The 27,470-nt window shown below is 44.7% G+C and overlaps 1 protein-coding gene across 4 annotated transcripts in view; it reads left to right on the plus strand.

The window, feature by feature from the left end:
• LSR (lipolysis stimulated lipoprotein receptor) overlaps positions 1–27,470 on the plus strand; it is a 31,421-nt gene that overhangs the window by 1,073 nt on the left and 2,878 nt on the right. For 2 of the 4 annotated variants that reach the window (XM_063140550.1, XM_063140552.1), the window contains exons 2-7: positions 4,623–4,964; positions 14,754–14,873; positions 20,557–20,613; positions 22,587–22,733; positions 24,293–24,463; positions 25,397–25,456. In XM_063140550.1, coding sequence (XP_062996620.1) covers positions 4,623–4,964; positions 14,754–14,873; positions 20,557–20,613; positions 22,587–22,733; positions 24,293–24,463; positions 25,397–25,456 — 897 coding nt within the window. The remainder of the gene's footprint in view (positions 1–4,622; positions 4,965–14,753; positions 14,874–20,556; positions 20,614–22,586; positions 22,734–24,292; positions 24,464–25,396; positions 25,457–27,470) is intronic. The other 2 variants (XM_063140553.1, XM_063140551.1) reach the window with 2 other exon arrangements.

The following is a 27,470-nucleotide window of genomic DNA, read 5'->3' on the forward strand; positions in this document are numbered from 1 at the left end:
GAAGGCTGATTTAAAGTTATGATTGTCTTGTGAGAGAGAAGTTCGCAACTGGAGGAGACAGGACAAGAGTTGATACAGATCTCTAGGGCAGCCTTCCCCAACCTGTCGCCCTCCAAATGTGTTGGGTCTACAAATCCATCACCCCCCAACAGCAGGGTCACAGGAGGGCAGCAGGTTGAGGAAGGCTACTTTCGGGGTTTTGTAGCTGGAGTTTTTTTATGGTGACTTTTCCTTGCCTGAGTATCTTCTAGTCCTCGGAACTTGCTCTTGGGCACCACATAGCCATAATAACACGGCTGAGGCCTTCCTCTTCTGCTCTTCTTCGTTCCTTCTTTTGTTGGTTTTTAATGGAATTCTGCAGTGTCTCTCCACCTGCCATGTGGCTGCCCTGCCCCTTAAATCTCTGTTCTTCGCCAGGTATGGCGGGCCCTGAAGATGTGCTTCCCCAAGCTTTCATCCTAGCTCATTTTGTGGAGTAATGCACCCATGCTAGGTGGGGGGCTGGCATTATTCTGCTGCACCTTGAAGTGCACTGCATGCTATCCAGGAGTTCAGCTTGGAGTTCCTGCCTCCTACTTTCTACTTTGTTCCTGTCGGTCCAGACATATTTTTTAGCCAAGTTTGTAGTAGCAACATGGGGAGTCCAAGAAGCTACAGTTTCCTGTAATCTGCTCCTGTGTGTGCCTCCTGGCTGACCACTAGCCTTCCCATGTTCCCCCCTTCTGGAATGTGGAGTATAGCCTGTTTCTCTTCAGCCCCTCCCAGGCCCACTTCTTTGGATGATGACCTAGCTTGCCTTGTTGGCTCGCTTCCCATGGGATAGTCTTCCTTTTTCTCAGCATGAGATGTTCTCTCTCCTTATTTCCGCTTAAGAGTTTCCTGCTCACAGCCCAAAGATCTTGGTAGCCTTTGAATCTCCCAGTGCAACAGGAGGCAAGGCAGCTGCAGATTCTTTCTGCTCCCATGCCAGCCTTGATCCCTTGATAGCAACATATGTTGAAAGGCTTTTGTCTTCTAAAGATATTGGGGTAGGCAGTCGGGTGTCTTCCAGCTGTTTTGGACTGTAACTTCCATCAACCCTGACACTGGCCATGCTGAAGGCGGTTCTGGTCCAACACATCTGGCGGGCACAAAGTTGCCTAGCCCTGGCTCAGCATCTGAGGATGCAGAAGCAACTGCTACCCAAAGCCCAGCATCTGGAAATCCATGTAAGCCCCTTGGGCAATCATAACAAGCTACTCGCAGTAGCTATAAAGGGGTGAAAGCATTTTGTTCCCAGGGTGAGGATTGAGGCTGACAGTTGGGACCCCAGGGCAGTCTTCGGGTCACGTTCCGTTTCCTTGTCTTCCTTTTCCAGTATTGGCCAGGCTGCCTCTAGCTAGAACGCATGGCAGGATGTGTGCTTTGCGTGTAACCGCCTTCTTCCGAAGTAAACAGACAGGGACTGACTGATAATTGTCGTTCAAATCCTAACCCTTTTCTGCAATCCTAGTTTCATGACCTCTGGGGAGGGATGCTTCTTCTACAGCAAGTGATGTCATGCTTAGGCCCTGTGTGCCATGCTCTCTCGTGAGTCTGCTTGACGTCTAGGTTCTAGGTGTGCCCAACTGTGGCGGATGTAATTGCCTTTTCTCCCCGGAAAGGTGATGTCTGATCCTAGCTGATGCTGTAGCTGTGACTCATAACACTTGCCGAAACTCCCTGTCCTTTGTCGGAGGAAACTGATCTCTGTACCAACCCCCATTCAGGCTGGAATGAAACTGCAGGAGCAAATAAAAGGAATCAGGAAGAATGTTGATGCAAGCAGTGAATAAGGGCTTGTTTTGTTTCAATGAAAATGAAACTCTGGTGAACATAGTTGTCCTGTTAACGCAGAAAGTGGAAAGGATAAAAGTGATTTTTTTTTTTAAATTAACTTCTTCCCATCAGGAATGCACAAAGATACAAACAACATCAGAATAAAAGTAGTCATTCTCTACTTTTGAAAAGTAGGTGAAAACAACTATGGCAGGTGATAACTAGTGACAGGGCCTTTTCATTGGTCGTTCCAGAGATGGAACACAATCTCACCCAAGAAATGTGATGATGATTTATTGCATTTGTATACCGCTCTCTGAAGCTCTCTGGGTGGTTCACATAAGATAAAACACTTAAAAACAATATACAAAGATTAAAAACCACAAAAACAAGCAAAATACACATACATTTAAAACCACTATAACAACTTTAAAAACGATGTGCCAAAAAAAACAGACCCAGGGTCATTACATATTGCTAAATGCCTGGGAGAAAAGAAAAGCCTTGACCTGGTGCCAAAAAGATGACAATGTCGGCGCCAGGCGGGCCTAATCAGGGAGATTGTTCCACAGTTGGGGGCCCACCACAGAGAAGGCCCTCTCTCTTGTTGCTACCCTCCGAGCTTCCCTTAGAGTAAGCACCCGGAGGAGGACTTTAGATGGTTAGCATAATTGCTTATTCTTTAGGTACTGCTCCAGAACCTGTTTAGATATGGAGTGGTATATAAATACTGTAAATAAATAAATAAAATTAAAATGAGTTTCATCTTCCAAGCTTTTTGTGGGCGTTAATATTGCTGGCTTTTGGGGTTTACTGCTGCTGGTTTTCGTGACATTGCTTTGAGTGTGTGTGCTGTGTCTGTCTGGATTTTTAAAGGTATTGTAGTCAGACGTTTTATGTATGCTGGCTTTAACACTTACGTGGAAAGATGGGGTACTTTGGGGACCACACTAGGGGTTTTACACTTGATTTAATTTGGCTACAACCTGTGTTGCTCCTGAACAGTGAAAAATGCATGACCTGGAAATGACTGGTGCTTATAGGTGTTGCGAGTCATAGAATCATAGAATAGCAGAGTTGGAAGGGCCTACAAGGCCATCTAGTCCAACCCCCTGCTCAATGCAGGAATCCACCCTAAAGCATCCCCGACAGATGCTTGTCCAGCTGCCTCTTGAAGGCCTCTAGTGTGGGAGAGTCCACAACCTCCCTAGGTAACTGATTCCACCGTCGCACTGCTCTAACAGTCAGGAAGTTTTTCCTGATGTCCAGCCAGAATCTGGCCCTGTGGCCCAAGTGGTGAGATAAGGATTATCCTTGGGGGGGGGGAAGGAGTAGGTTAAGGCAGCTTGTATTTAACAACTTGCTTTGTTGCCGCCCACATTTCTATGACAGCCATGAAGAAGACTTCCCCTATTTGGCCAGAATGTAAATGAAGGCTACTAGCCTTGTAACATGCTAGTACTTTTTTTTGCCGGCAAGTAACTTTTGTTGGGTTATTTACAAGGCTGGATTAAGGAGCAGCTATGGCTGATCACTTCACTTGAATGCTAGGATGTTGATTGAAAATGACTTTCTATTCATGCAGGCTTGTAAATAGCTCCTCTTTTGTTTGTCTATTTTGAGTAAGAAGCTCCTTGAGGTGACCAGGTATGACTGCTCTGCTAAACTGGAAAAACTGTATTTTGTCAATGGGCTTCAAAGATGTATTAATCCACTAGTTGTGGACTAGTATGTTCCTTGTAGACGTCTTTTTAATAGGGCTTAGCTGATGAGTAGAACATGTAGGAAAGATTGCTGGGGAGGATGGGAGTGGGAATTCGTGGTTAACCACTTAATGGCTGGAACTTATTTGTCCATTTGGTGAATTGTTTGCTGTAACCCTGAAGCTGATAGAAAAAGCAAGGAAGGACACTTTTCCCTGCCCCTGATCACCACACATCAGGCTGGTCTTAGCAGCTGGATTGCTGAAATATTCCACCTAAAATACAGGGTCAAAGAAACGGCTGTTCTCAAAACTTGGGGTCTGAGTGGAGGTGGAGGAAGCAGTTGTCTTGGGAAAGAACCTTTCCCTCCAGAATCCTGCATCTCCTCCTACATGTATGCCGCCCTGAGATCTTAATGATATAGGGCGGGATACAAATATTTTAATAAATAGATGACAGGCACATAACAGATAATAAATCTCTGGCTCTCCCTTCTGGCATCTAGCCAGGCATGGGTTAGGAGTATGCATGAAGTTAAATGGGCAGTGGTTCTCTTGTATGTAGGGTGTCCCACTTTGTCAGGCTCTCTTCAGTCCAGTTCTCATTGCATGTTGAGGATGTGATAAACTCCTTGGTAGATAAGCTTGTTTCTTCTTTTGTTAATAGTGAAATTCCCCAGTCCACCTTATGGCTGGAAAGAGATTTCCCATTCCCAAGATGCCAGGCACCTTAGCTATTTCTTGCCCTGCCCACCACCACTGAAGTTCAGATAGCCGGTTGAAATAATCAGCATTTACTTTAGGAAAATGTCACATTCCACCTGAGCTTGCAGAAACCATGGCTGTCATTCCATGCTTGATACTTAATGGTTCCCTCCTGAAAGAGGAAGCAGAGAAGCCAAACTGGCATTGCTAGATAGTGGAACTATGCTCCTGAAACAAATCTGTCAACAAGCGTGTGAAATGTTGCTGAGAGGTTAAGACAGGTCTGGCAATCTTGGGTTCTAGTGAAATGCTTTGTAATAACAGAATGAACGAAATATGGCACAAAGGGGGGAAGAGATGTGTAGCTTTTCCACTTCGGACCTTCTTGCCTTGTCTGACTATCTGCTCCCATCCCCAGATCCAGCCACGGCGATGCAAGTCACAGTGTTGAATCCCTTCAATGTGGTCATCCTATTTCAGCCGGTCACTCTGCAGTGCAACTACCAGACCACGGCCACCCAGCCACCTATTGTCTTGTGGAAGTACAGATCTTACTGTCGGAGCCGCCTGGCGGACGCTTTCAACCCCAACAGCCAAGAGAGCCAGATAACCAACCAGCTGCAGCAGAACAACCCCGGATACAATCCCTATGTGGAATGCCAGGATAGTTCCAGGACTGTGCGTGTGGTGGCTACCAAACAAGGCAACACTGTGACCCTTGGGGACTTCTACCAGGGCCGGCGCATCACCATCACGAATAGTAAGTTTAGAATGCCAATGGCTGGCTTACTTAAAATCCGGAGCAGGCCAGTAAATAGCCACAGGCCTTATTAGTGGTGATAAAGGAGAACTACCTCCAGGCTGCCAGAGAGGGAAGCTTTAGAGTTTGATTCTTCTTTATAAGCCACAAATGACTAGCATAAATATATGTGGGCAAATGAATGTAAGCATTTATGTTGGCTGGTAACTTCTGTGGACTTACTTGTGAGGCTGGTTTAAAGTAGCTTTTCCTAACTTGGTGCCCTCTAGATGTGTTGCACTGCAATTTCCCATCATTCCCAGAAGCACATCTGGAGGGCACTAGGGCCACAGCTAGACCTAAGGTTTGTCCTGGGATCATCCTGGCTTCGCCCCTGCCTGAGCACTGGATCCCCTGTGTGTCACCTAGGTGAACAGGTTTGACCCCTGGACGATCCAGGGATAAACTTTAGGTCTAGCTATGGCCTAGGTTGACGAAAGCTGGTCTTTGCCAACCCCAGTTGAAACTAGGGATACACAGTGCCTTCCCAATACTGAGCAGTATGGAAGAATATCCTCCCCACCACCACCAGAAGGTTTGCACCTAAGAGTGAAGAAGTCAGGGCATCCTAACAGCTTGCTTTATGTCATGCACACAGTAGAAACTTCGTTTGGGCTGTTCCTTTGTTAAAACAGTCTTAGTTGGCTAATTGTATGACCTTTAATTAATTGGATCTGTGTAATTTGGATATAAATGAAATAATTCTTCATATGGAAAACACATTCTTTGATTTTTAGTTGGTGCTTATTCATGTCAATGCAAGGACCATCTTGGAAGAGGCATTGCCCATCTGCTTGTGAGACACTTAAGATGACTAGTTTATGATGTTCTTCTAAGAGTTGAACTGAGGTTGCAAATGATCAAGGACAGAGGGAGCAGAAAAGTTCATGGCTTTCAAGGGAGCAAAGCAGTTGTTCTATCACTTAAAATTGATAAATCCTGCTCAGTTTGAAAAACCAATTCTTGCATTGTGCACTTGGTTTGAGGGATGGGATTTAATCTGACACGTTCAGAGCAGGAAATAAAGAGCTAGTCTGGATTTTGTTCTTGGGACCTTTGAGTGTTCAGCCAAGTTTTGGTCTTAGAATTGCTGTGCTGAGGTTCCCTGTGATCCCCCAGTGTCTCTGGGGGCATTAGTTGCAAAGTTCTAAGATGATTTCCATCAGAGCTGGCTTATTTTAGTGGCAAAGAATGTGAGCTAAGAAAGGTCTGATTAAAATCTTAGCTACAAATGTACTGCTTGGTGCTGCTTCCTGTGTTTATTCTACTGGTTGTTTGGATTTTTACGGGCTAATTCTTGCTGTTTTTATGATGTCAAATTCATTGTTGCTGGCTGCTGTATTTTACAGGCTGTGTTTTTTATTGTTCTGATTGTTTTCCACCATTGGTTGTTTTGATGAAAACAGGAGGTTTTACCTTCTAAAAACAAATAACAAATATCTGCTAATCACTAGTCTGTGCCTTACACTCTACTCCCTACCCCAACCCATCTGGAGTGTGGAAATGATGATTCTACTAGCTTTACAGGGCTGTTTTAAGGATTACTGTGTCATGTTGTGAGAAATGCTTTGAACACTTGGAAAGCTCTGCCTAAATGCTAAGTATTACATTCTTTCCACAAGCTTTCTGTTTTGAAATTCTCCTGTATTTAGGGGCTTTTCTACCTGCATCTAACTGCAGTAAAGGGAAGTTGAAAGGCAATGAGCCAGAATTCCTCCTAGGTTCCTCTCTGCACGTGAAAGAACAGCTGAGTGTTATCAGATTCCATTACCTTCCCATGCCCCTGGGTTTTCTGTCGGTTGGAGACTGATAAGTTTACATGTAATGGAATGCAGCTATCAATATTAGCTGAGCTTTCTGACCGGGCATGCCTCTCCTAACCTAACACGCAACCACAAGGCATTCAGAGAATTTCAGTTCTCCAAGAATACTTCTAAAAACCTTTGGAAAATTAATAGGTGGCTAAGCTTCAAGCTGCAAAAAACTGAATTTGCAGGCAAGGCCTGGACAGAAAGCCAACACATGAATTCCCAATATTTGGTTAAAGCCCAACAATAATTTCTACTTGGAAAGAGGTGTACTAACACTGGTGGCCTAGATAGCCCTGTCTTGTTAACTTTAAATGGCAATAGCTCTTCAGCCTACCTTTCCAGGAACTTGGGCACATGTCTTTCCCAACCTAGTTGCTTGAGATTTCAAGTAGAGAGGAGTTAAGGATTCATGTAGACAAATAATGTGCTTTGCCATTGAACTTCTAAAGAGGAAAGTTGGGCTGTGCTCTGGTCCCATTCACATTTCTGTGTGTAGTAGGGGTTTATTGTGGTGCAGAATGGGGAGGTAGGGCATGAGTGTACCCTCATACTCTACCTCCACATGGATCATATTGCTGCTTGATTGATAACAGGTATTTTGTCCGAGCTGGTGTTGCCAAACCACAAACCTGGCCAAGAGCAGCAGAATTTGTAATTATTTTACTCAGCTGTAGAGTAGATAAAAGTGCTGTAGACAGATTGAAGAAGTACTTGATCTGTCACAGTTGGGGAGAGTCTGAAAGTTATATGTAGCGTATGTAACCGACATGCAGAACCCATACCCTTCCAAGGCCAAATTCACTTAGATTTTTTTGTTAAGGTCAAAACCAGTACCCTCGATTGTGCCTGCCTGTCGGAAGCCAAGGAAACTCTGGAGCACTTAAATAATGTGCTTACTCGTTATGTTCTGCCTGCTTCAATATTATTATTATTATTATTTATTTATATAGCACCATCAATGTACATGGTGCTGTACAGAGTAAAACAGTAAATAGCGAGACCCTGCCACATAGGCTTACATTCATGTTTATTTTGATTAGTCATTATTTCTGTATTGATTGCTTCAAGATTTGTGGGAACATGACTTAATTCACTCTTGCAACCAGCAAGTGAAGCGCTTTGGGATCATTGCAAATAGCAGTGACTTTTCTAGGACTGATAAAAGCTTTGAATGATGTTATCGTTAATTCCAGATCCCAACAACCCCTTGTCCTTTACTGCTTTTCAGAGGATATTGGCAGTCATTGCAAAATATGTGGGGGGAAAACTGCAACTCGCAGGACGTAAGGTTGCAGTCCTAAACACACTTAATGAGGAGTGAGCTCAACTGGTACATTTTTAAGTAAACATGCATGGGTATGCACTGTAAATATTGCAGCCCTGGTTTCTTGCAAATTGGGACCAAAGACGGCATCCCTTTTGTAATCCTTCCCCATCTTGCCCTTGCTGTTATGCCTCAGAAAATCAGCCCTCTTCTAAACTCTGTCAGTGCTACTTATTTTTTCATATCTCTCTGTGTGTGTGTGTGTTCTGTTTTTTTAAAGAGCTCTGGCAACAACAAGTATTTGAGTAGGGTGTCAAAACAAGAACAAACAGCATTTACTGTTTGGGCAGGTCAAAAGTCCATGGCAAAACCCCTGCAGCCTGTGATAACATGTTTCAAAACAAGTGGCAATCGTCAGATTCAGAAGCGCTACATGCTGTTCTTTCTTACTTGCCTCCCTGCAAACCCACGAAAATTATAGTGTCATTAACAGATTTTCACCCCTTGCCACAGGGAGGCATGACTCATGTTGTGAAAAATCCCCTTTTGGGCAATTGTATTAATTTTCTTGCTTCATAGTTCTCTTCCTATAAACACAGAATGGATTCAGGTGTGAAACCTGACTAACTGCTCTACATTAGCACCATAACTAGCAGTTAAATGACATCCTTTAATTATATTCTATGCAGCACACTTTCCACTCTCCCAGCACTTTCTAAGCATCTAATTGCAGCTCTGTCAGGAAGTACAGGAGGATTCAGTTGGAATCTTGTGCGGCTTGAGATGATGATCAGAGATCCAGTGGAGACAATGTGCAGAATGAGCTTTTGCGCTCTGGAGCAGGAATGGTGAACTGGAGTCTCACAAGCTAGATAAGGTCCACCAAGCAATTGTGTCTGGCTCCCAGCTTCCCTACAGAATTTTGATCTTAAATGTAGTCATACTCTCGTTCACAGTTTCACTTTCAGGAAGAAAAAGGGATTTATTTACTTTTTAAATGGAAAGGTGGAGACGTTTCTCCTTGGGTATTAAATCTAATGGCTTGCCTCTGCCTGAGCATGTCCTTTGTATCTGGTAGTCTCTAGTTTATGTGTCAGCAGAATGAGGTCGAAGAGCCATGATGTAATAGAGTAGACTGTACCAATACAGACTGCATTTGTAGGAATAATGTTTTGAATGTCCCCTTGTAGCATTTTACAGGGGCTGCAGTCTTCTTAATGTGGTAAGTTTCTATTTTCAAGGAGTTTAATATAAGATAACCTTTAAAATTATTATTTCCTGTTTGAAGTGTACCACGACTTTCTGTTGCATGTGTTGATCAGATCAAAATTGATTGCTGGGCAGTGTTGCAGTCTGACAATCTGTGAAAGTGTTGAATTGTATGGCCCAATACACTTCCGGTCCTTCGACCATTGATTAGAGAAAGTAATTTGGCTTAAGAGAGTTGCAGCAAAGCTGAGCTGCTAGACTGAAAGGTAAGGCAGGTGACTTTTTTTTACTGACAAGAAGGATTCCATCAGACATATAATTTGAGCTAGAAGACTGATCTTCATTTATGTGTCTTATAGGCCTGTAACTAACAAAATTTGCAGGTAGCTTCAATCACTGGTACAGATGCCAAACTGCAGCAGATAATCATGTTACTTGTATACTCTGGACGTCTTAGTCTGAATTTTTTACCCTTAAATAGTGGGGGGAAGTCAGAGGTAAGCAGTCCCCAAATCCTTGATAAATCATAGGTTGTATGGTGGTGGTGGGGGGATAATGTATCCAAACTTCAGCGCTTGATCCTTTTTGCTGTTTTGCAGTTAGAATTTTCAAGCCACACCCTTGAGACTGTGAAGACCTGGTGTGATTCTTTTATAGATGAATGTAACCAAGCTTACATTTCTTGAGCCACATTACTTAACCTCCTTTCTGTAACAGTTCAGGTACAGTTCTTTAAAATTGTATGCAGTTAACAAAGTCCTCTTAAGAACATAAGAGCCATGCTGGATCAGACCAAGGGTCTAATTAGTCCAGCACTCTGTTCACACAGTGGCCAAACAGCTGTTGGCCAAGAACCCACAAGCAGGACATGAGTACAACAGCATTTTCCCACCCATGTTCCCCAGTCTGTCCAGGACTGACGCCAGAGCCTGGTGAGTCCTTGGTGTAGTCTCTTTGCCCTCCCCGCCCCAATCTCCCCTGTCCCCTCCAAGACCCATGCCTGTCTGCTGCCAGCCCAAGAACTGTGCCCACTGAAGCTGCCCACATGCTCACTATCACCGGCCAGCCAAAGCCCCCTCACCCATTGTTACCAGCCACCAAAGTCTGCCTCCTTCCATTCGGTTTTTTTCTGTGGCGTGGGGAGGCAGTGGTTCCTCCTCTGAATGGTCCCACTGGCAAAATGCTTTGGCACCCAGCTGAACCTGCAGGCCTTGCATGCAATTTTAAAAGGTTTTTTTTAAAAAAATAAACATATCTTGAATAGAAGCAATCTGAACTAATCAGACACTGCCCTTGGGAGGTCAGCCAGTGAGGGCACAGAAGTGATGTAACGACCACCCTGTGCCCTCATTGGCCATGTCTCTTCCCAAAAGGCAGATTGCTGGTACTTGAAGTGTAAATACATTTTTTCCCCAAAATGGAGTGTCAGAGCCTGCAGGTTCAGCCAGGTGCTCTGGTGCTTTGCCAGTGGGGCCAAGCAGGGGAAGCGGAGGAGAAAGATGGTGGTAGCTGCTTCAGGCTCAGGGGCAGATGGGCCCTTCTAACCCCCATGGCTCTTGGCCGCTGCCCACCTATGCTGAGTATTGATGCTGGGCCTGGCTCTTACTGCACAATCCCCATTCCCCACCCACCCCATGGGTCAAATGGTTCAGCATATAGAAAGTAAATTTAACCTGTTACTGTGTCACTGTTGGTGCATCCTTTGTTCGCACAAACTTTGCTTTGGGCAACTTCTCTGGTGTAGAATAAGCGCTAGGTCAGCTGGGAATCTATATGCAAGGATTGGGCTCCCTGCCCAAAGAAACCCTATTTACCATTCCTGCAAGAGAGCAGAGGCCCTCCTTATCCTATCAGCTGGTGCTTCTTGCTTCAGCATTGCTTTAAAAACTATGATAGCAACTTTATATGACCTTGTTTCCTGCTCTCTTGCTCAATACTGCTTCCATGGTCATGTTAAATTAGAAAGACCATAATTTGCCTTTGGTTAATAGCACGTGGGGACTAATTGCATTTTGTTTTGGGCTGTGTAAGCAGAAGAGGGAGTAACATTTTATTCTGATGTTAATGGTGTTTAATGGCTTGAGCCACCCAAATAATTGCTAACTTAAACTGATCCATCCTGAAGCCTTGGGTCAAATGACAAACACCCAAGTTCAAACCAGTTGAGAGAAATCCCCAAACAACATTTTGCTGCACTGCCTTTGTTGTGTCATGTTGAACTGAGTACTCCTGCCCATCTCATTGAGAAATTAGAGCATCCTTTCTAATTTGGTGCTCCCTCCCACCTGCAATGTGTTGGAATGCAAGTTTCCATCCCAAGCCAGCACGGGCAGTGGTTTGTGGTGGTAGAAGTTGAACTCCCAACACATCTGGTGGGTGGGTTGGGAAGGCTGAGATAGACGCTTAATCCGATCCACTGCCTAGGATTGTAGACAGCTTGTGGCCTGATGAGGCTTTCCTGGGGGAAAGGCGGTAGGGAGAATGTCCTGGCCTATGAGTTGTCACTTAGCATCAATGCAGAGTTGTGCCAGCAGAAATCCTTGTCAGATTCATCACATTCTCTGTGGGCCTTGCCTTGCCGCCTGTTCGCCTAGCCCTACAGTTCTCTTCACTTTAAGGCCTGAGAGCCAAAAATGCAGCACTGTGTCAACACTGGTTGGGTATGATAGCAGCTGCAATCCAACAGATCTGGAGGGCACCAAGTTGGGGCAGGCTGCTCTGCTATATTAGATTCCCCCCCCCCCACACACACACACATTCTTGCACTATAAGGTCTCCACACAGTCTTTCATTTGTGCAGCTTTGTGTTCCCAGCCAGGGCAGATATGAGGGGGTGGCAGGCATTTAGGCCTTTCATGTAGTCTCTTCTCCATGAAGGAGAAGAGACTACATCAGCACCTCTTTGAGAGGTTCCTCAGTTGCACACATGGTGACTTACTGATGAACTTGGAATGCAGTGCCTGGGGAGGCCTCTTTGTCAGTTTCCTGCTTAATCCCCCTGGCAGGGTGTGGTGGCTGGCCTTTGTAGGAGTTTTGCTTTTTTTTTTTGCATCTTGCTCAAACAATGACTCTTCCACCAATTGAGAGCTGCACAGTTTTGCTGCATGCTTAAGATACAGACTCGCCTATTCAGAAATTAGTACTTAGCGCCTTTCATTCCAACATCATGTATGTTTTTAGTCTGTGGATCCTTTGGTGGGTTGTTTGTTAGCCTTCAGGCAAAGTATGTTTGGATGTTTTCCATGTTTGATACATGTGCATAAACTTCATTATAAACTACATAAGACGTTTGTAAACATATTAGAGTTCAAGTGGTTTAATTGTAGTAGTTGTGTGCTCCTTAGCAATTGTTGTTTGTGTTTGTTAGGAATGAAAGCTGAGGCTGTTGGGGCCCTACTGAATCTGTAAGACTATCTTTTAGTTTATTTATTTTTTGTACTCTCCTGTGCAACTACATTCTTCCTGTTCATAGTTCCTGGGAAGTCCTAGCAGAATGCAGACCCTGGGCCTCTTCTGATCTAGTATTTATCTTAATACAGACATTAAGCTCTATCACACCTAGGAAGAAATGCTGGCTACTGTTGCTTCTCCGTCGTCCCTCAGTTACTTCCTGTTTGAAAACAGGAAGTAAAAAAGGAGCATGAGGCCCATTCAGTCGGGCATTGCAGTCATGCTGCTTCTCCCACACACAGCAGGAGAGAGCAGCAACCGGACTTTCTCTGGTTTTTCTTGTGGTGCAGGGAAGGCCGTGATTGAGGTGTGTGCATGCTGGCTCGCTCAATCAACAATCAAATGTGACCGTTGTCTGTTTGCTCTTGTGATTGAGGGGACAGTGGAAACTCATGGCCTCCAAAGATCCTGGATAAAAGTGTGTCTAGGGAGCCCCCAGAAAAGGAGAATAAGCTTTATCTGGACCGCTCTAAAGAGAAGTGAAACAGTTTAAAATTTCCTACTGGCTCCAGCTCTTTCCCCCATATTTTTCCTCTGCAGGAAATCTGATTCAACGGTATTCCTAGTCTTCTCTCCTCCTTTTCACTAAAGCATACAGTTTGGATTGATTTTCTTTTTTTAAAAAAATAAGCTGTTTGGTTATTCTTCTTTGTACCTCATTGTGCCTAGCTGTGGGGCACAAACTTCTTTACATCCACAGCATGGTTTGTATGCTCTTCTTGCTTTATCACGGACTGCAAGCTTTAAAAGGTAGATCTACATCACAGCCCTATGCATGTTTACTTGGAAATAAGCCCCACCGGATTCAGTGGGATTTTCTCCCACTTAAGCATTCATAGGATTGCAGCCTTCGTCAATTAAAGCTTTAGTAGATTCATTGTAGAGAAAAGTTTTATCGGCAGTGGCAAATCTTAATTGGTATTGGCTGTGGCTTATGGGTGCTCTTGTTTCTGAGGCTATTTTGGTTCTGCCAAGTCCCTGTAATAGGGGACAGGAAAAGAAAATACAGAAGCTGACCTTTCCATCTAATAATATGTGGTAGCTTTTGTTTGTTAAACTGCACGTTACTCCTAGGCCTCAGCTAGATGAGGGGGTGAAAGGGCGACGATCTCACGATTTTATGATTGCGAGATTGTCGCCCTCGTTTATACGCGGTGCGCAACATCATGGCCGCCATTTTGTTTTAGTCTTTAAAGGAAAAGGAGTGCACGAGCGCTTGTCTGCAAAACAGTAAGTTTTTTAAAAAATAATAATTTCCCTGCTCCCTCCACCTCATCCCTGATGGGCACAGAGCTCTGTGCCCCGTGTCTGGCTCCTTGCGGTTACTTGCGAGGAGCTAGGACAAACCGCGATGCCCAGCCACACGTTCCATGGTCTCGAGATCAGCTCGGGACCACGGAAAAACTGAGCTAGAAGGATAGGGCAAAATCCTGGGGAAATGGAGGGATCATCCCTCCCTGCTCCCAGGATCCCCTGTGTGTCATCTGGACGCACAGGGATGATCCCGGGGCGATCCTTGGGATAAGCCCTTGTCTAGCCATGGCCCAATATTCCTTACTATCTCAAGAGGGCATCTGTATTCAGTGTCTATATATATTTATGAAACATGTGAATGTACTTATATTAATAGATTAAAAACTTAGATAGCTAGACATTGGTTGACATACTGTGGTTTATCTTTGTATCATGAGCTAGCAGTGCTGCATATACCAGCCTTCCCCAACCTAGTGCCCTCCAGGTGTGTTGGACCACAATTCCATCCTGTAGTCTTAACCCATCTGGATGACACCAGGTTGTGGCTGGCTGGCTTACAACACCTGGGAGATGAATCTTATTTTCTTAAGAAAGGTATTTTCCTATGCTAGGGATAATGTGACTTTTCCTTGTAAGTGCAACATTACGGGAACATGTGGGACAAAAGAAGAACATGCATCGGTTCCAGAAATGTACTTTTCGGCATCCATATTGACATACTTTTTTGTTTTGTTTTTTGCCTTCTCTTCCCTCCTCCTCCAGATGCTGACCTCAGCATAGAGCAGACAGCTTGGGGTGACAGTGGGGTGTACTACTGCATTGTGACATCCTCACAAGACTTGCAAGGCAACAACGAAGCCTACGCTGAGCTTATTGTGTTGGGTAAGTCACGAGGCTCCTACCGCTCCTATCTGGTAGAATAGAGATCAAGGCAGCTTAATTGCATGCTTTGGGAGACTTCGTAGGAGAGGGTGCTCCCCTACAAGTCTAGCTGGGCCTACTGGGTTAATCCCCACAAGGGAAGGTTGGCTAGCAACATCAATTTGCCCTGCAAACTGGTGCCATAAATGGTTGCTTTCCAAGTCCCAGTCACTCAAAGGGAGGGAATGTGTTTTGGTTTATTCACCGCAGAATGAGGTTGTATGGCGCAGTTCATACTGCAAATGGGGGAATACTTTTTTTGTTGAATGTACAAATCAGTTGGGTTAAAAAAAGATCATGCCAGAAAAGTAGCACAGTAGGGTGGAATCTGGGGTAAGTACTTTCTCCCTGCTATGTCGATTTTTTCTTTGCAAGATTTGAAACAAACATAGGGGAGCATTCAGAGTTGTGGCTATCCCTCACCTGTGGCCTGAACTGGTGCAGTTCCTTCTATTGCTTTAAATCCAGCCTGAGAGATATGTGCATGTTTCTCATTTTGTTGGGATGTCGGCGCTACACTGCCTGCCCTCGCACCAAGTTGCATCCTCATATATCATTTGTATTTCTTGGTTGTCAGCCATATCAATCCCACTACCTTATGCCCAGGTTTCTTGCGGCTCTAGCTACTCTCTGGTCTCTCCCTTACCCTTTGCCTCCTATCATGAGGCCCAAGCTCACTCACCCATAGGCAATTGCAAATTTGCCATTTCCAAGTGTCTTTCAGTAATCCATTGTAGAAGTTAAAAATACTCCCAATATGTCTCTGTTCTTGAGACAAAGCAGGGTTCTCTGGAATGGAGCCAAAGTACAGGTTGAGCTTTGTTTGCTGTGTACACAGGGTTCTTTGCAGGCTGTGTGTGCGCGCACATGCGCAATGCTAACACTGTAGTGGAGGAACCAGTTCTCAGTGGGGGTGGAGGGCAAGCATTGTGAAGCTTCCCTTTTTCATGCACAATGCCAGATGCCCTGTTCTGTCCTGTAACAATAGTCCTGGCTATGGAGAATTGTGTCCTCTGTGCTGCTTAAAAAAAATTTGCTCTTGAATATGGTGACTTAAGCAAACTTGCACACATTTTGTTTTTTGTTTTTGCATTGTTCTTCCTGCTCCACGAGAAGAAGCAAAGAGCTGTGGAGGGTCCCAAACCTTGCATGCTACCTGCTTGAAATAGCATTGTTAGAGATGTCGGAAGACCTTGAGCGTGCCAAGCCTGTGTTTTACCACTGAGCCAAAGGTTTTGCACGGACAAGGCCCCGGGATCAATCTGTAGCATATTCAGTTGAAACTATCCCTACTAGCAGGGCTGGGAATGACCCTTCTTTGCCTGAGATCTTAGAGAACTGTTGACAGTCAACACAGGGCTAGATAGATCAATCATCTGACTCTTTATAAGGCTGCTTTGTATGTTGCTCAGTACCACTCCCTTGTAACCTCCCAAACCTATTGCAATTGGATTAATTTCGCAAGGGCACTTTCAAGATGCTCTTTGCATAAATAAGGACTAGAAACCGTTTTTTAAAATGAAAACTGGGAATCTTAGGATGTTGAATTCTGTGCCCTGAACAAAAATTCTGTGCTTGTTCAGAACACACAGTTCAAAACCACCTGCTGTGAATAAGGAGAGACAAGTCTATTGATCTTGCTTTCTGTCAGTTTCACCATTTTTCCAGTCTTGCCTTATTCTGTCCCATTTCTGCATCAGTTTGCAATTTCTTGTTTAAAAGTCTAAAAAATTTTTGCACATGTTTTCATGTGTATTCCTCCAAATATATGCATTATTGCAAGCAATTTCGTCCATCCTTCCGAGGTCGGTAAAATGAGTACCCAGATAGCTGGGGGAAAGGTAACTGCGACTGGGGAAGGCAATGGCAAACCACCCCGCTATGAAGTCTGCCAAGAAAACGTCAATGAAAGCAGGCGTCCCTCTAGGAGTCAGCAATGACTCAAGTGCTTGCACAAGAGATTCTTTTCCCTTTCTTTCCTCCTAATATACGCATTATTGCAAGCAATTTTGTCTTCTGTAATGCATTTTTGTGTGATATTTTTCACTAATATATACTATTGTATGCATTTTCCCCTAATATATGTGTTTTGTATATATTTTTTTGATTAGAAGACTGTATCACAAAAATTGGAGAACCTTTTAATTCACACTTTGGTGTGAGAAGTGCAAATTAAGTAGGTTTGCATTCAGATGTGAACTGAATCAATTTCTTGCCCCCATCCCTAGCAGTGAGCAGATCTCCCACAGTTTCAAGTGGAGAGAGAGAGTAAACATTGATCCACTTCCCTGCCAAGGCAGGGATCCAGGATGTAGAACGAGTTTGTCTGCAGCGGCCTGACTTGTTAAGTAGCTTCCTAAAGCAAGGGAAGTAGTTTGCTCCTTGCTGCAGGATAATCTGCAAAATACCTGGTTTTTAAAAAGTCTTCCTTATGGAGTAGAGACGCAATCCTTGTAAACAAATCTTTCAATCTTCTCTCTCTCTCTTTTTTATCTTGCCCATCCTCTGGATTACTCAGGGTAGTTTACATGGTTCTTTCCTTACCCATCATAACTCTGTGTGACTGGGAGATAGTGACTGGCCCAAACCTACCCACTGGGTTTCAGGGCTGAGGGAGAATTTGAACTTGGGTCGCCCGTCTCCTAGTGCAGCCTTCCCCAACCGGTGCTCTCCAGATGTTTTAGATTACGACTCACATCAGCCCCAGCTAACAGAGGCAATGGTGAGTGATCATTGGTGTTGATTTCCAATGCATCTGGAGGGCACCAGGTTGTGGGAAGCTGCTGGAGTGCTCCTAAAGGAAAGGAACCTCTCGTGCAAGCACTGAGTCATTACTAACTCTTGGAGGGACGCCAGCTTTCGCTGACGTTTTCTTGGCAGGCCTTATAGCGGGGTGGTTTGCCATTGCCTTCCCCGGCCGTTATTACCTTTCCCCCAGCTAACTGGGTACTCATTTTACCGACCTCGGGAGGATGGAAGGCTGAGTCGACCCGAGCCGGCTGCCTGAAACCAGCTTCCGCTGGGATCGAACTCAGGCCGTGGGGAGAGTTTCAGCTGCAGAAACTGCTGCTTTACCTCTCTGCGCCACACGAGGCTCAAGGAGCGCTTCTAAACCATTGGCTAATTCTGCCTGACATGCAAGTAACTAGCTTCCAAACCTATGACCTGATTCTCTTCCCACACAACTATGTTGTTGACAGCAACACATTCCTCTTTGGGAATTCCTGCCACCAGAGGGAGCAGAGCAAGCAGGCGGACAGCTACTTCAGAGCAACCTTGTTGCAAACAAGTGTAGTTGCCTTGAGGGTTGACTCCAAGTTGGCTAAAACAGGGAGTCCTTTTTTCTTCTTCTTCCAGAAAGCAGGATCTCCGTGGAACCCATTTCTGCTTCCTGTCAGTTCCTGTCCTCTTTTTTCCTCCCCTTTTATTTTTCTGCCAGAAACCAGATGCCCCCCTCTATGCGGGGAACTGCAATGGAGGATGTGCCTGGCTGTGCCAGGATTAATTGTTCTGAAAATATCAGCTGTTTTACGGCAGGGCCTGGAAAGGAAATATTCTTTCAAACATTCTGCTCTGTAGAGTGTATGTATGTGTGCGTGCGTGCGGGCATGCCTGTTTCTGGCTTGCAAGCACTCCATCAGTGACACACGTAGACGGGCAGCAGGAATATTTGCTCTTTATCTCTGTTTTTCCTCCATTTCTGTAAGATGAAAGCTGTGGGCTTAGGGCAAGTTAACACACGCATGCTCATTGCTTCTTGGCTGTTGAAATTATGGCTTGCACATGTGAGCATCCAAAATATATAACGAGTATAAATTTAAAACATTAAAAAGTTTTAAAAGGCAATATAAATCAGCTACTTTAAAAACCAGGGAAAGCCTGTGTCTTCAGGAGGTGTTTAAAAGATGTTATGTTTTCTGTTTCCCGAACCGCATGAGGGAGGGTTTTCCAGAGGGTGGGTGCCACTACGGAGAAGAAAGAAATGTGTTTGGCTACCTCTATGGAAGACCAGGAAGGCTTGCTGAGAGATTGGGACGTCTGTAGTGTACAGCGGGAATTGCTTGGAAGGAAGCCAGACTGAGAGGAGACCAAGAGCCCTTCTGGAGCGACACGTCCCAGTGAAGCATCTGCAGAGTTACTGTAGATGTTGAGGCTTGTGATTCCCTGATGGGATGGTTGGGATGAAAACCAGAAGTTGGCGTTGAGACTACTGTAGCTCTAAGCATGCTTACTTCATTGCATTTAACAGTGCTAACGTCTGTGTAAAAGTTCTTAGGATCAGGATGTGTATATGTGAATTGGGGGAGACTCTCTTCTCTTCCAGTTGTGTCTGAGAAATTCCAACTGTCCATTGGTCCTTGCTCAATTGTATTCTTTACTGTTCAGCTTTTGCTTCTTCACAAAGGAGTAAGTCTAAGCATTGTTCAGCAACTTTACAAAAGTTCTCAAAAGCTACTAGCCTGCAATTATTTTTATAGTCTGCCTACATGTACCTTAGTCACTTCTAGCAGCAACACACTGCCTTTTAAAGCTAAGACTTTGCTGATGACACAGATGACAAATAACCTAATGAAGTAAAACCAACTTGTTGAATGAAAACAAAGGCATATGAGGAGAGACTGAAAGAACTGGGCATGTTTAGCCTGGAGAAGAGAAGATTGAGGGGAAACATGATAACACTCTTCAAATACTTGAAAGGTTGTCACACAGAGGAGGGCCAGGATCTTTTCTCCATCATCCCAGAGTGCAGGACATGGACTAATGGGCTCGAGTTACAGGAAGCCAGATTCCGGCTGGACATCAGGAAAAACTTCCTGACTGTGAGAACAGTATGACAATGGAACCAATGCCCTAGGGAGGTCGTGGCTGTCCCACACTAGAGGCCTTCAAGAGGCAGCTGGACAACCATCTTTTAGGTATGCTTTGAGGTGGATTCCTGCATTCGGCGGGGGGGTTGGACTCAATGGCCTTATAGGCTCCTTCTAACTCTACTATTCTATGATTCGAAGTAAAGACAGAACTAGGAGGATGCAAAAAACAAAGCAAAACATAGCTAAAGAGTGAAAAGAGAGGGGATAAAAACTTAGAGCTATGAGAAGAAGTAGGGAGAGAATAAAAGATGGGGAAACATATGGCACAGAAGTGGGCACCTTTTGACCCTCCAGATGTTTAGCTACAACTCTGCTGACTGCAGCTGATGGGATTTGTAGGCCAAAACATCTGGAGGGTCACAAAGTGGAAGAAGTGGAAGCTAAGCTGCATAAAAGCTGGGGTGCTGCATGCATCACTGCACAGAGTCAGAAAGAACCAGCTTTCATAAAACGTTCCTGCCTGGCTGCTTAAGGCCATGCTTACTTACCACAGGTTGCCTGGCTGCTGCTGCTTTTACTGGGGCACCATTGAGTTGATGCTTTCCCCAACCCAACATCTTCCAGATGGCTTGGACGACTGCTCTCCCCATCTTTAGGCTGGTGGGCTGGGGATCATGGGAGTTGTAGTCCGGCCCATCTGGGGAGTTCCAAGTTGGGGAAGACTGCCTTAAATGATGACCCCTCTTCTTTTATACTTCTGGCCTAGAAGTGCCTGTAGGGCAGCCAGTTATATTTGGTAACTCTTTTTTCCCATTTTTTGTTTTGTTCTGTAGGCAAATCCTCCGATGTCTCAGAGCTTTTGCCAGGCTTTCAGATAGGGAATATGGAAGGTACTGGCTTTGCTTCTTTTGCCATGCTCTCTTTGGGAGGGAGGTTTTTTTTTTACTCTTGTTCTATAATATTTCCTATCCTTCAATCTCACGTTCTATAATATTTCCTATCCTTCAATCTCCCAAGGACAGAAGTAGGAGTGTATGGTTTGGAAAGTATTCCAAAATGTTTGTATATTTGTTCTCTTTCTCTCTCTCTCTCTCTCTAATTTCTGCTGTTATCTTGCTGTGACTGCACTACACTCTAGCCTTTTCCAATTCTCCTCTCCCATCCCCATACTGTAACAGACGAAAGTGTCCTTTATCCCTGGTGTAGAGATGTGGGCTGACTGTGATTTAGGGTCCTGTAGAGTGTGTGACTGAGTTGGAAATGGAGTCTGTGGTCTCCTTCTCATACACACACATCATGTTTCTTGGGAGTGTGCCTTAAAAAATGTGGCCAGCATACGCATCGCACAGAAGCATATGTTGGCAAGCTGGAATTGGACTACAGCTCCCTATTGAATGTACACTTCATAGCAACCTGGGTTTGCTGCACATGATGTGAAAAGGGGTCATTTCTGAGTCCTAGACCTAGTGATCAGTCATCACTCTTGTGTCCTTGGAACAAAAGGACTGATAATTATTTTGCTGGGTGGTATGAATTGGACACAAAGGATACCTAAATTTGGTTTGTTAGGGCATACTTAGGATGCTGCTGCACAAAGCCCTTTCAGCTCCCAAAAGGATAAAGACGTTGTACCTTGCCATGCAGTGTGAATTGTCAATATGGTCAGGATCTTTACTATTTTCATGTTGGGACAAACAAGCTAAAGTGGGGGTGGATGGGAGGGTGGGATGGGAGGGTGAAACAAGCTGTATCCCACATAGGATATAAATGCAAGAGAAACAAAAAGGCATCCCCGTTAGACGTTGGAGTGGAGGGTGGGGGCAGCTATACATGAAATAGTGCTCTGTAGCCAACTGAACACAGAAGCTCATTCCAGAAGGCCCAGTTTGCATAGACAGACCACCTTCCCCCCCCCCAAAACACTGGTTTGTCATGAATGCAGCAGTGTTGCCTGATGGTGCACACAGTGGCTCAACGATAGTGTGAACCAGTCTGATGTGTGAACCAGGAACTCTGCTTGTTGTGGGAGAGACAAGCCAGAGCTGAAACGGAGAGTTAAGCCCTCATGGTGGCTCACCCATCTCTTAGACGTGGGCCTGTCTCAGTCACCTGTCACTTTAAAAATGAAGGACTTCACCTAACCACAGTTAAACATTCATCCGAGGGTGGGGGGAGAGGTGGAGGGGGGGAGAGGAGGATTTTAAAGATGGTTTAGGGGCAGTTTTTATGTGAAACTGATGTGGCACATGAAAGGTTCTTGCTTCCATGACTTGTTAAATTTAAACTCAATGTAAACACTGAACATGGAAAGAACTTTGCCTCCCCAGAACCCATCTTGCCGCAGTGCTTTTGCTCAGGAACAGCAAGTGACTAAAGCAGGATTCAGGCCTCAAGTTGTAGACGGATTCAATAGGACATAGAATGAATGGGGTGGATTTTTAGAAGCCTCTTGGGATTGTGGGTTTGTGAGGTTCTGTTGATGCTCAGCTTGCTTACAGGGTCTGTGAGGAGGGGCTCCCAGGCCCTGAATGTGACAGAGTTGGGTTGTGGAAGGGGCTGCCATCCAGTTTGCCTGGGATGTCCAATTGTCTTTTAAGAGACAATTAGGTCATTACTTCCCCCTTAAAGCAGTCTCCCTCTACTTGGTGCGCTCCCAATACGTTGGACTACCATTCCCATAATTGCGCAGCCAGCTGGATGGGGCATTATGGGAATTGTAGTCCAATATATCAGGAGGGCATTAGGCTGGGGAAGGCCCCCTCAAAGTGTTGAACCTGCCACGCTGGCCTAGCCCTGCTATCTAGATGGAATGATGCATTGGCTCCATCTCAAAGGGACTCTTTCCCCACCTTTTCCCTCCCAGACTGGCTCTTTGTCATCTTGGTGGTGCTGGGCTTCTTTCTCGTTTTGCTGCTCTGTGGGATCTGCTGGTGCCAGTGCTGTCCGCACACGTGCTGCTGCTACGTCCGATGCCCCTGCTGCCCAGAGAAGTGCTGCTGCCCTAAAGCACGTAAGTCTCCTCGTGGATCTGCTTTCCCGTGAACGACGAGAAGGGACCGAAGGGCTTATTTTCTGAGATCCGCCATGAACCTTTTATCTGGCCTTTGGGCAAGGCTTCCACCTATGTGTCTGCCCGACAGGTTTATTATTCATGTTTACACAGTCAAAATACTCTGAATTCTGTGTCTGAGCAGTTGCTGACTTTTCCCAAGCATCCCGATGGTAACTTAAAAGCTTTGAAGCTTCCTTACATTATACATAGTGATGTGGGGGGTTCTGTAAAATCTATTTGAATCAGAAAGTTTTCTAACGCCTTAGAACAGCCTTCTCCAAACTGTTGCCCTTCAGATGTTTTGTACTAGAACTCTCATGATTCCTGACAATTGGCCATGTTGCCTGAGGCTGATGGGAGTTGGATGTCCTGGAGGGGAAGACTGCCCCACAGAGTGATCTAATTTAGTGTGTTTAGTAATCAATAAAGCTAAAAACCACAACCCATATTCACATTTTGTGCCAATACACCACATGTATTTGACCTGAAATATTTGAGGAAAAAATGAAACACATTTATCATTTCATGTGATGCAAATGTAGAAATATTGGAATACTGATAAAAATTTAAAAGCGATAGGATGTACTTCTCTTACATTGCTTGAATTTAAGAAAATAATAAAGGTACTAAAATTATTGAAGCCACTAGTAAATTTTAGTAAGGCAATGAACTGCTTAATATGCTCACAATTATCCCTCATCTTAGAAGTGGTCAAGCTTGCCTAATAATACATTTGCAATTGGCATCCATTCATTGTAACTAATGAACTTATGAAATGGAAACAGAAATTTTTCTGCAGAAAAATAAATCTCTGGGAAATTTTCTACCCTACTTTACTGTTCTGTGAACAAAATGGAGTTAATTGGATAAGAAGTCTCAAGTTATGAACTTGACTGGTTATTAAAATCTGCAGAAGAAGCCCCTGGGAAGTCACAGAGGCATGTTCGTTGGGTACGCATTCAGTTTTGCTCTTCTTAATGTTCTTGTTTTTATTGGGTTGAGGTTTTATTGTTTTACATTTTTAAGATTCTTGAATGCTGCCTTGGTGGTTATATAAACCTTAATAAATAAAGTAAGTGATTTTATGGACTCTCTTAAGGAATAAATTAATCTGTGGGCCAGTTCAAACAATCCCCATAGCGCTTTTCTTTTCCATTTGCATGCTTTAGCTAAGGATTTTTCAATGCTCGGTCTTCAAGAACTGCCATTCAGAAGGTTGTGTTAATCGCAGAACAAGCTTCATATGACTTGAGTTGTACAGGAAGTTCTCTTTTCTAGGTGCACCACAACTGTTGATCAGATCTCTAATGAAGTGTGTCTGTATACATCCCTGTGGAAATGGATTCATGCCATATTTGCGCTTGTAGCTTCTCGTAAGAATGAAACAGCAAATTTCAGAGTCTGAGTTGGCTGATTGTTTTGAATGTTGCTCTAAGAACTTGCTGAGCCTCTGGTGTAGGACGTTACTTTCCTAATCTTAATACCTTCTGATCCCTAATACAACTGTCTCCCTCCAGTCTACCTTGCGGGGAAAGCAGCAACTACTGGAGTCCCCAGCGTTTATGCACCCAGCCTCTATGCATCCAACAACCAGTTGAGACCAGGCCCGCCATCCGCTATGGTCCCCATGGCCCCAATGCCTCCCATTTACAATGGCTATGGAATGGAGTATGATGGAGCCAGCTCAGGTAAGTGGCTTCTCCTAGCCATGTTCATGTTGCCCCAGAGCTAGTTCACAGCTGGTTTGGACTGACAGTTCTAAAAGGACTTCATTGAGGGCCTGACCCTTTTGAGCTCTCATTTGGGCTAGTCCCACTTTTATTTATTTTATTTTATTTTATTTTATTTATTACATTTATATACCGCCCCATAGCCGAAGCTCTCTGGGCGGTTTACAAAACTCTTTTCTTCTCCTTGGTGAGCACCTTCTGCCTCTTGCTCACTGTTGCATGGGGTCCCCTGTAATTCTTCCTCTGCAGGCTGTCCTCCAGTATCATCCTCCAGTAGCTGAAAGCGGACACATACCTCTAGTGGTTCCATTGATGCAGAGTGTCTTCTAGTTCTTCTGTGCCCAACTGTCAGGGAGTTTCCTCTTCTTCTGCTTTCCCACCTCAGCATTCTCCACTTCTGCTTCAACTTGCTTTTGGGCCTCCTTAACACTTTGGGTAGCTCTGGATTTCCTGTATACAGCTGGGGAATGGACTAGATGGCCTAGAATCATAGAATCATAGAATAGCAGAGTTGGAAGGGGCCTACCAGGCCATCGAGTCCAACCCCCTGCTCAATGCAGGAATCCACCCTAAAGCATCCCTGACAGATGGTTGTCCAGCTGCCTCTTGAAGGCCTCTAGGGTGGGAGAGGCCACAACCTCCCTAGGTAACTCTAAAAGCCCCCTCTAACCCTGTGACCCATGTTGGCTTGTAGGTTTTGTTGTGATACGCTTAGTAAAAAGGGTCTGGCTTACAGTATAGAACTGCGGGTCCCAGAGCTGTGACCACACCCTGAGGTCGCTGGTGAGAATTTGCAGGATCCAGGGTAGCTTCGGAATAGTTTTTGTCAGCCAGTCATGGCTGTGTACCACACCTCTTTAACACTCTCCCTGTCTCTTCATTGCATTGCAGTTGGTGGAAACAGTTCCCAGGTGCCTCTTCTGAGGGATACAGATAGCATTGCAAATGCTGGTAAGCACACCACGGGTGTACAACACAGAGGCAGAAGTATCTGCTGGTGCTATATTGAAGGGGGCATATAAAAAAGTGAGGACCCTAAAGGACCTCTGGGTGGGTGTTGCTCCATTGGTTGTTACGTTGGTGTTTTTTTTGTGTGTGTGTGTGTTTTTAAAATTTTATTTATTTATTTATTACATTTTTATACCGCCCAATAGCCGAAGCTCTCTGGGCGGTTCACAAAAATTAAAACCATCATAAGACATCCAACAAGTTAAAAACACAAATACAAAATACAATATAAAAAGCACAACCAGGATAAAACCACGCAGCAAAATTGATATAAGGTTAAAATACAGAGTTAAAACAGTAAAATTTAAATTTAAGTTAAAATTAAGTGTTAAAATACTGGGAGAATAAAAAGGTCTTCAGCTGGCGACGAAAGGAGTACAGTGTAGGCACCAGGCGGACCTCTCTGGGGAGCTCATTCCACAACCAGGGTGCCACAGCAGAGAAAGCCCTCCTCCTAGTAGCCACCTGCCTCACTTCCTTTGGCAGGGGCTCACGGAGAAGGGCCCCTGTAGATGATCTTAAGGTCCGGGCAGGTACATATGGGAGGAGGCGTTCCTTCAAATAACCTGGCCCCAAACCGTTTAGGGCTTTAAATGTCAATACCAGCACTTTGAATCGGGCCCGGACCTGGACTGGCAGCCAATGAAGTTGTAAAAGGACTGGCGTAATATGATCTCGCCAGCCATAATAAAAGATTTTATTAGTTTCCCAAAACACTGCTATTGGCTGAACTAGCAGTTTGCATTAGCAAATAACAGGTTTTGGGGCAAAACAAAGTTAAGGGCTGGTGCTTCCTCCTGCTGGACTGAAGCAGAATCGCTTGCTTCGTCATAAAGTTAGAGAAGGGACCAGCACCTCTAGTGGTTCCATTCATGGAGTGTGCTGGTTTTGTTCTTTTATGGGCAGGTATGACCTTCCCAGTGTAGAAAAGTATATGAGGATGTTCCCTAGGTCTCTGGGATTTCCGCTCATGTAGTGCCAGGAAGGGCACCTGCAAGATCCTGAACTTGGAGCCCTTGGTTCTTCCTCTTCTGAGCTACATAGGCCCAACACTGGTGCCATTGTTGCAGGGTTTGGCCCCCATGTCTCCTAGCTGGGGAGAATCTGAGTCCCCAGGCTGAAGATGCTGGCCACTGCTGACAAACTTTATTGGGTGGGCAAGTTCCTATTGAATCAAAATACCAGGAATGCAAACACTCCCCCAGATAGCATTGTGCGAGAACATACTTCTGTCATTGTTTATCCCTTTTTAGGGATGTTTTATACTTTTCCATCCAGTGACACCCAAGGCAGCTAACAGTATAAAACCGGCTGTTGTACCTTTTTCAAACGAAGGGCCTAATTCTGTTTTGGGGAAATCTCTCAAGCACTGCATTCTAGTGGTGGCTGGAGCCAAAGCCAAAAGTGATGGTCAAAAATAAAATAAAAATAAGCACATTGTAGCTTAAAGCTTTAACTGCCAGTATCTAAGCTTTAGAAGAAGCATTTCAGCCTTTTTGAATAGGGTTGGGGGACGACTGCAGAAGAGCTGGGAGACTGCCGAACAATCAGTGGGAGGGGTCAGGAGAAGTGGGCGTGGCCATCTGCGGACCCCCAGGTGGGCTTGAGCATCTGCACTCATGGGATAAAACAAGAAACATTATAAACACCCAGAAAAATCAGGAAAGCAAAGCTAAAAACAGAGCAGCAAGCCCAAAATAGATAGATGAAATGCCATATAATATTAACCTGACGGATTTTTTTAAAAATGCCTGCCAGAACAGATGTGTCTTCAAAAAGGTGGCAAAAGAACATTAAAGAGGGCACCAGACAAATATCCCGGGGGGAGAGGGGTGCACATCTAGCCTGAGCAGTTACTTGATGTGTGAACTTCCAGTGCAGATATGCAAGACACCTGTCCCTGCGTGGCTTAAGATCCCAGTGTTCCGGAAATTGGGATGCTACCCTACCATTTGAA

This window comes from Elgaria multicarinata, chromosome 13, assembly GCF_023053635.1.
Source record: "Elgaria multicarinata webbii isolate HBS135686 ecotype San Diego chromosome 13, rElgMul1.1.pri, whole genome shotgun sequence".
In the NCBI taxonomy this organism is placed as follows: Eukaryota; Metazoa; Chordata; class Lepidosauria; order Squamata; family Anguidae; genus Elgaria; species Elgaria multicarinata.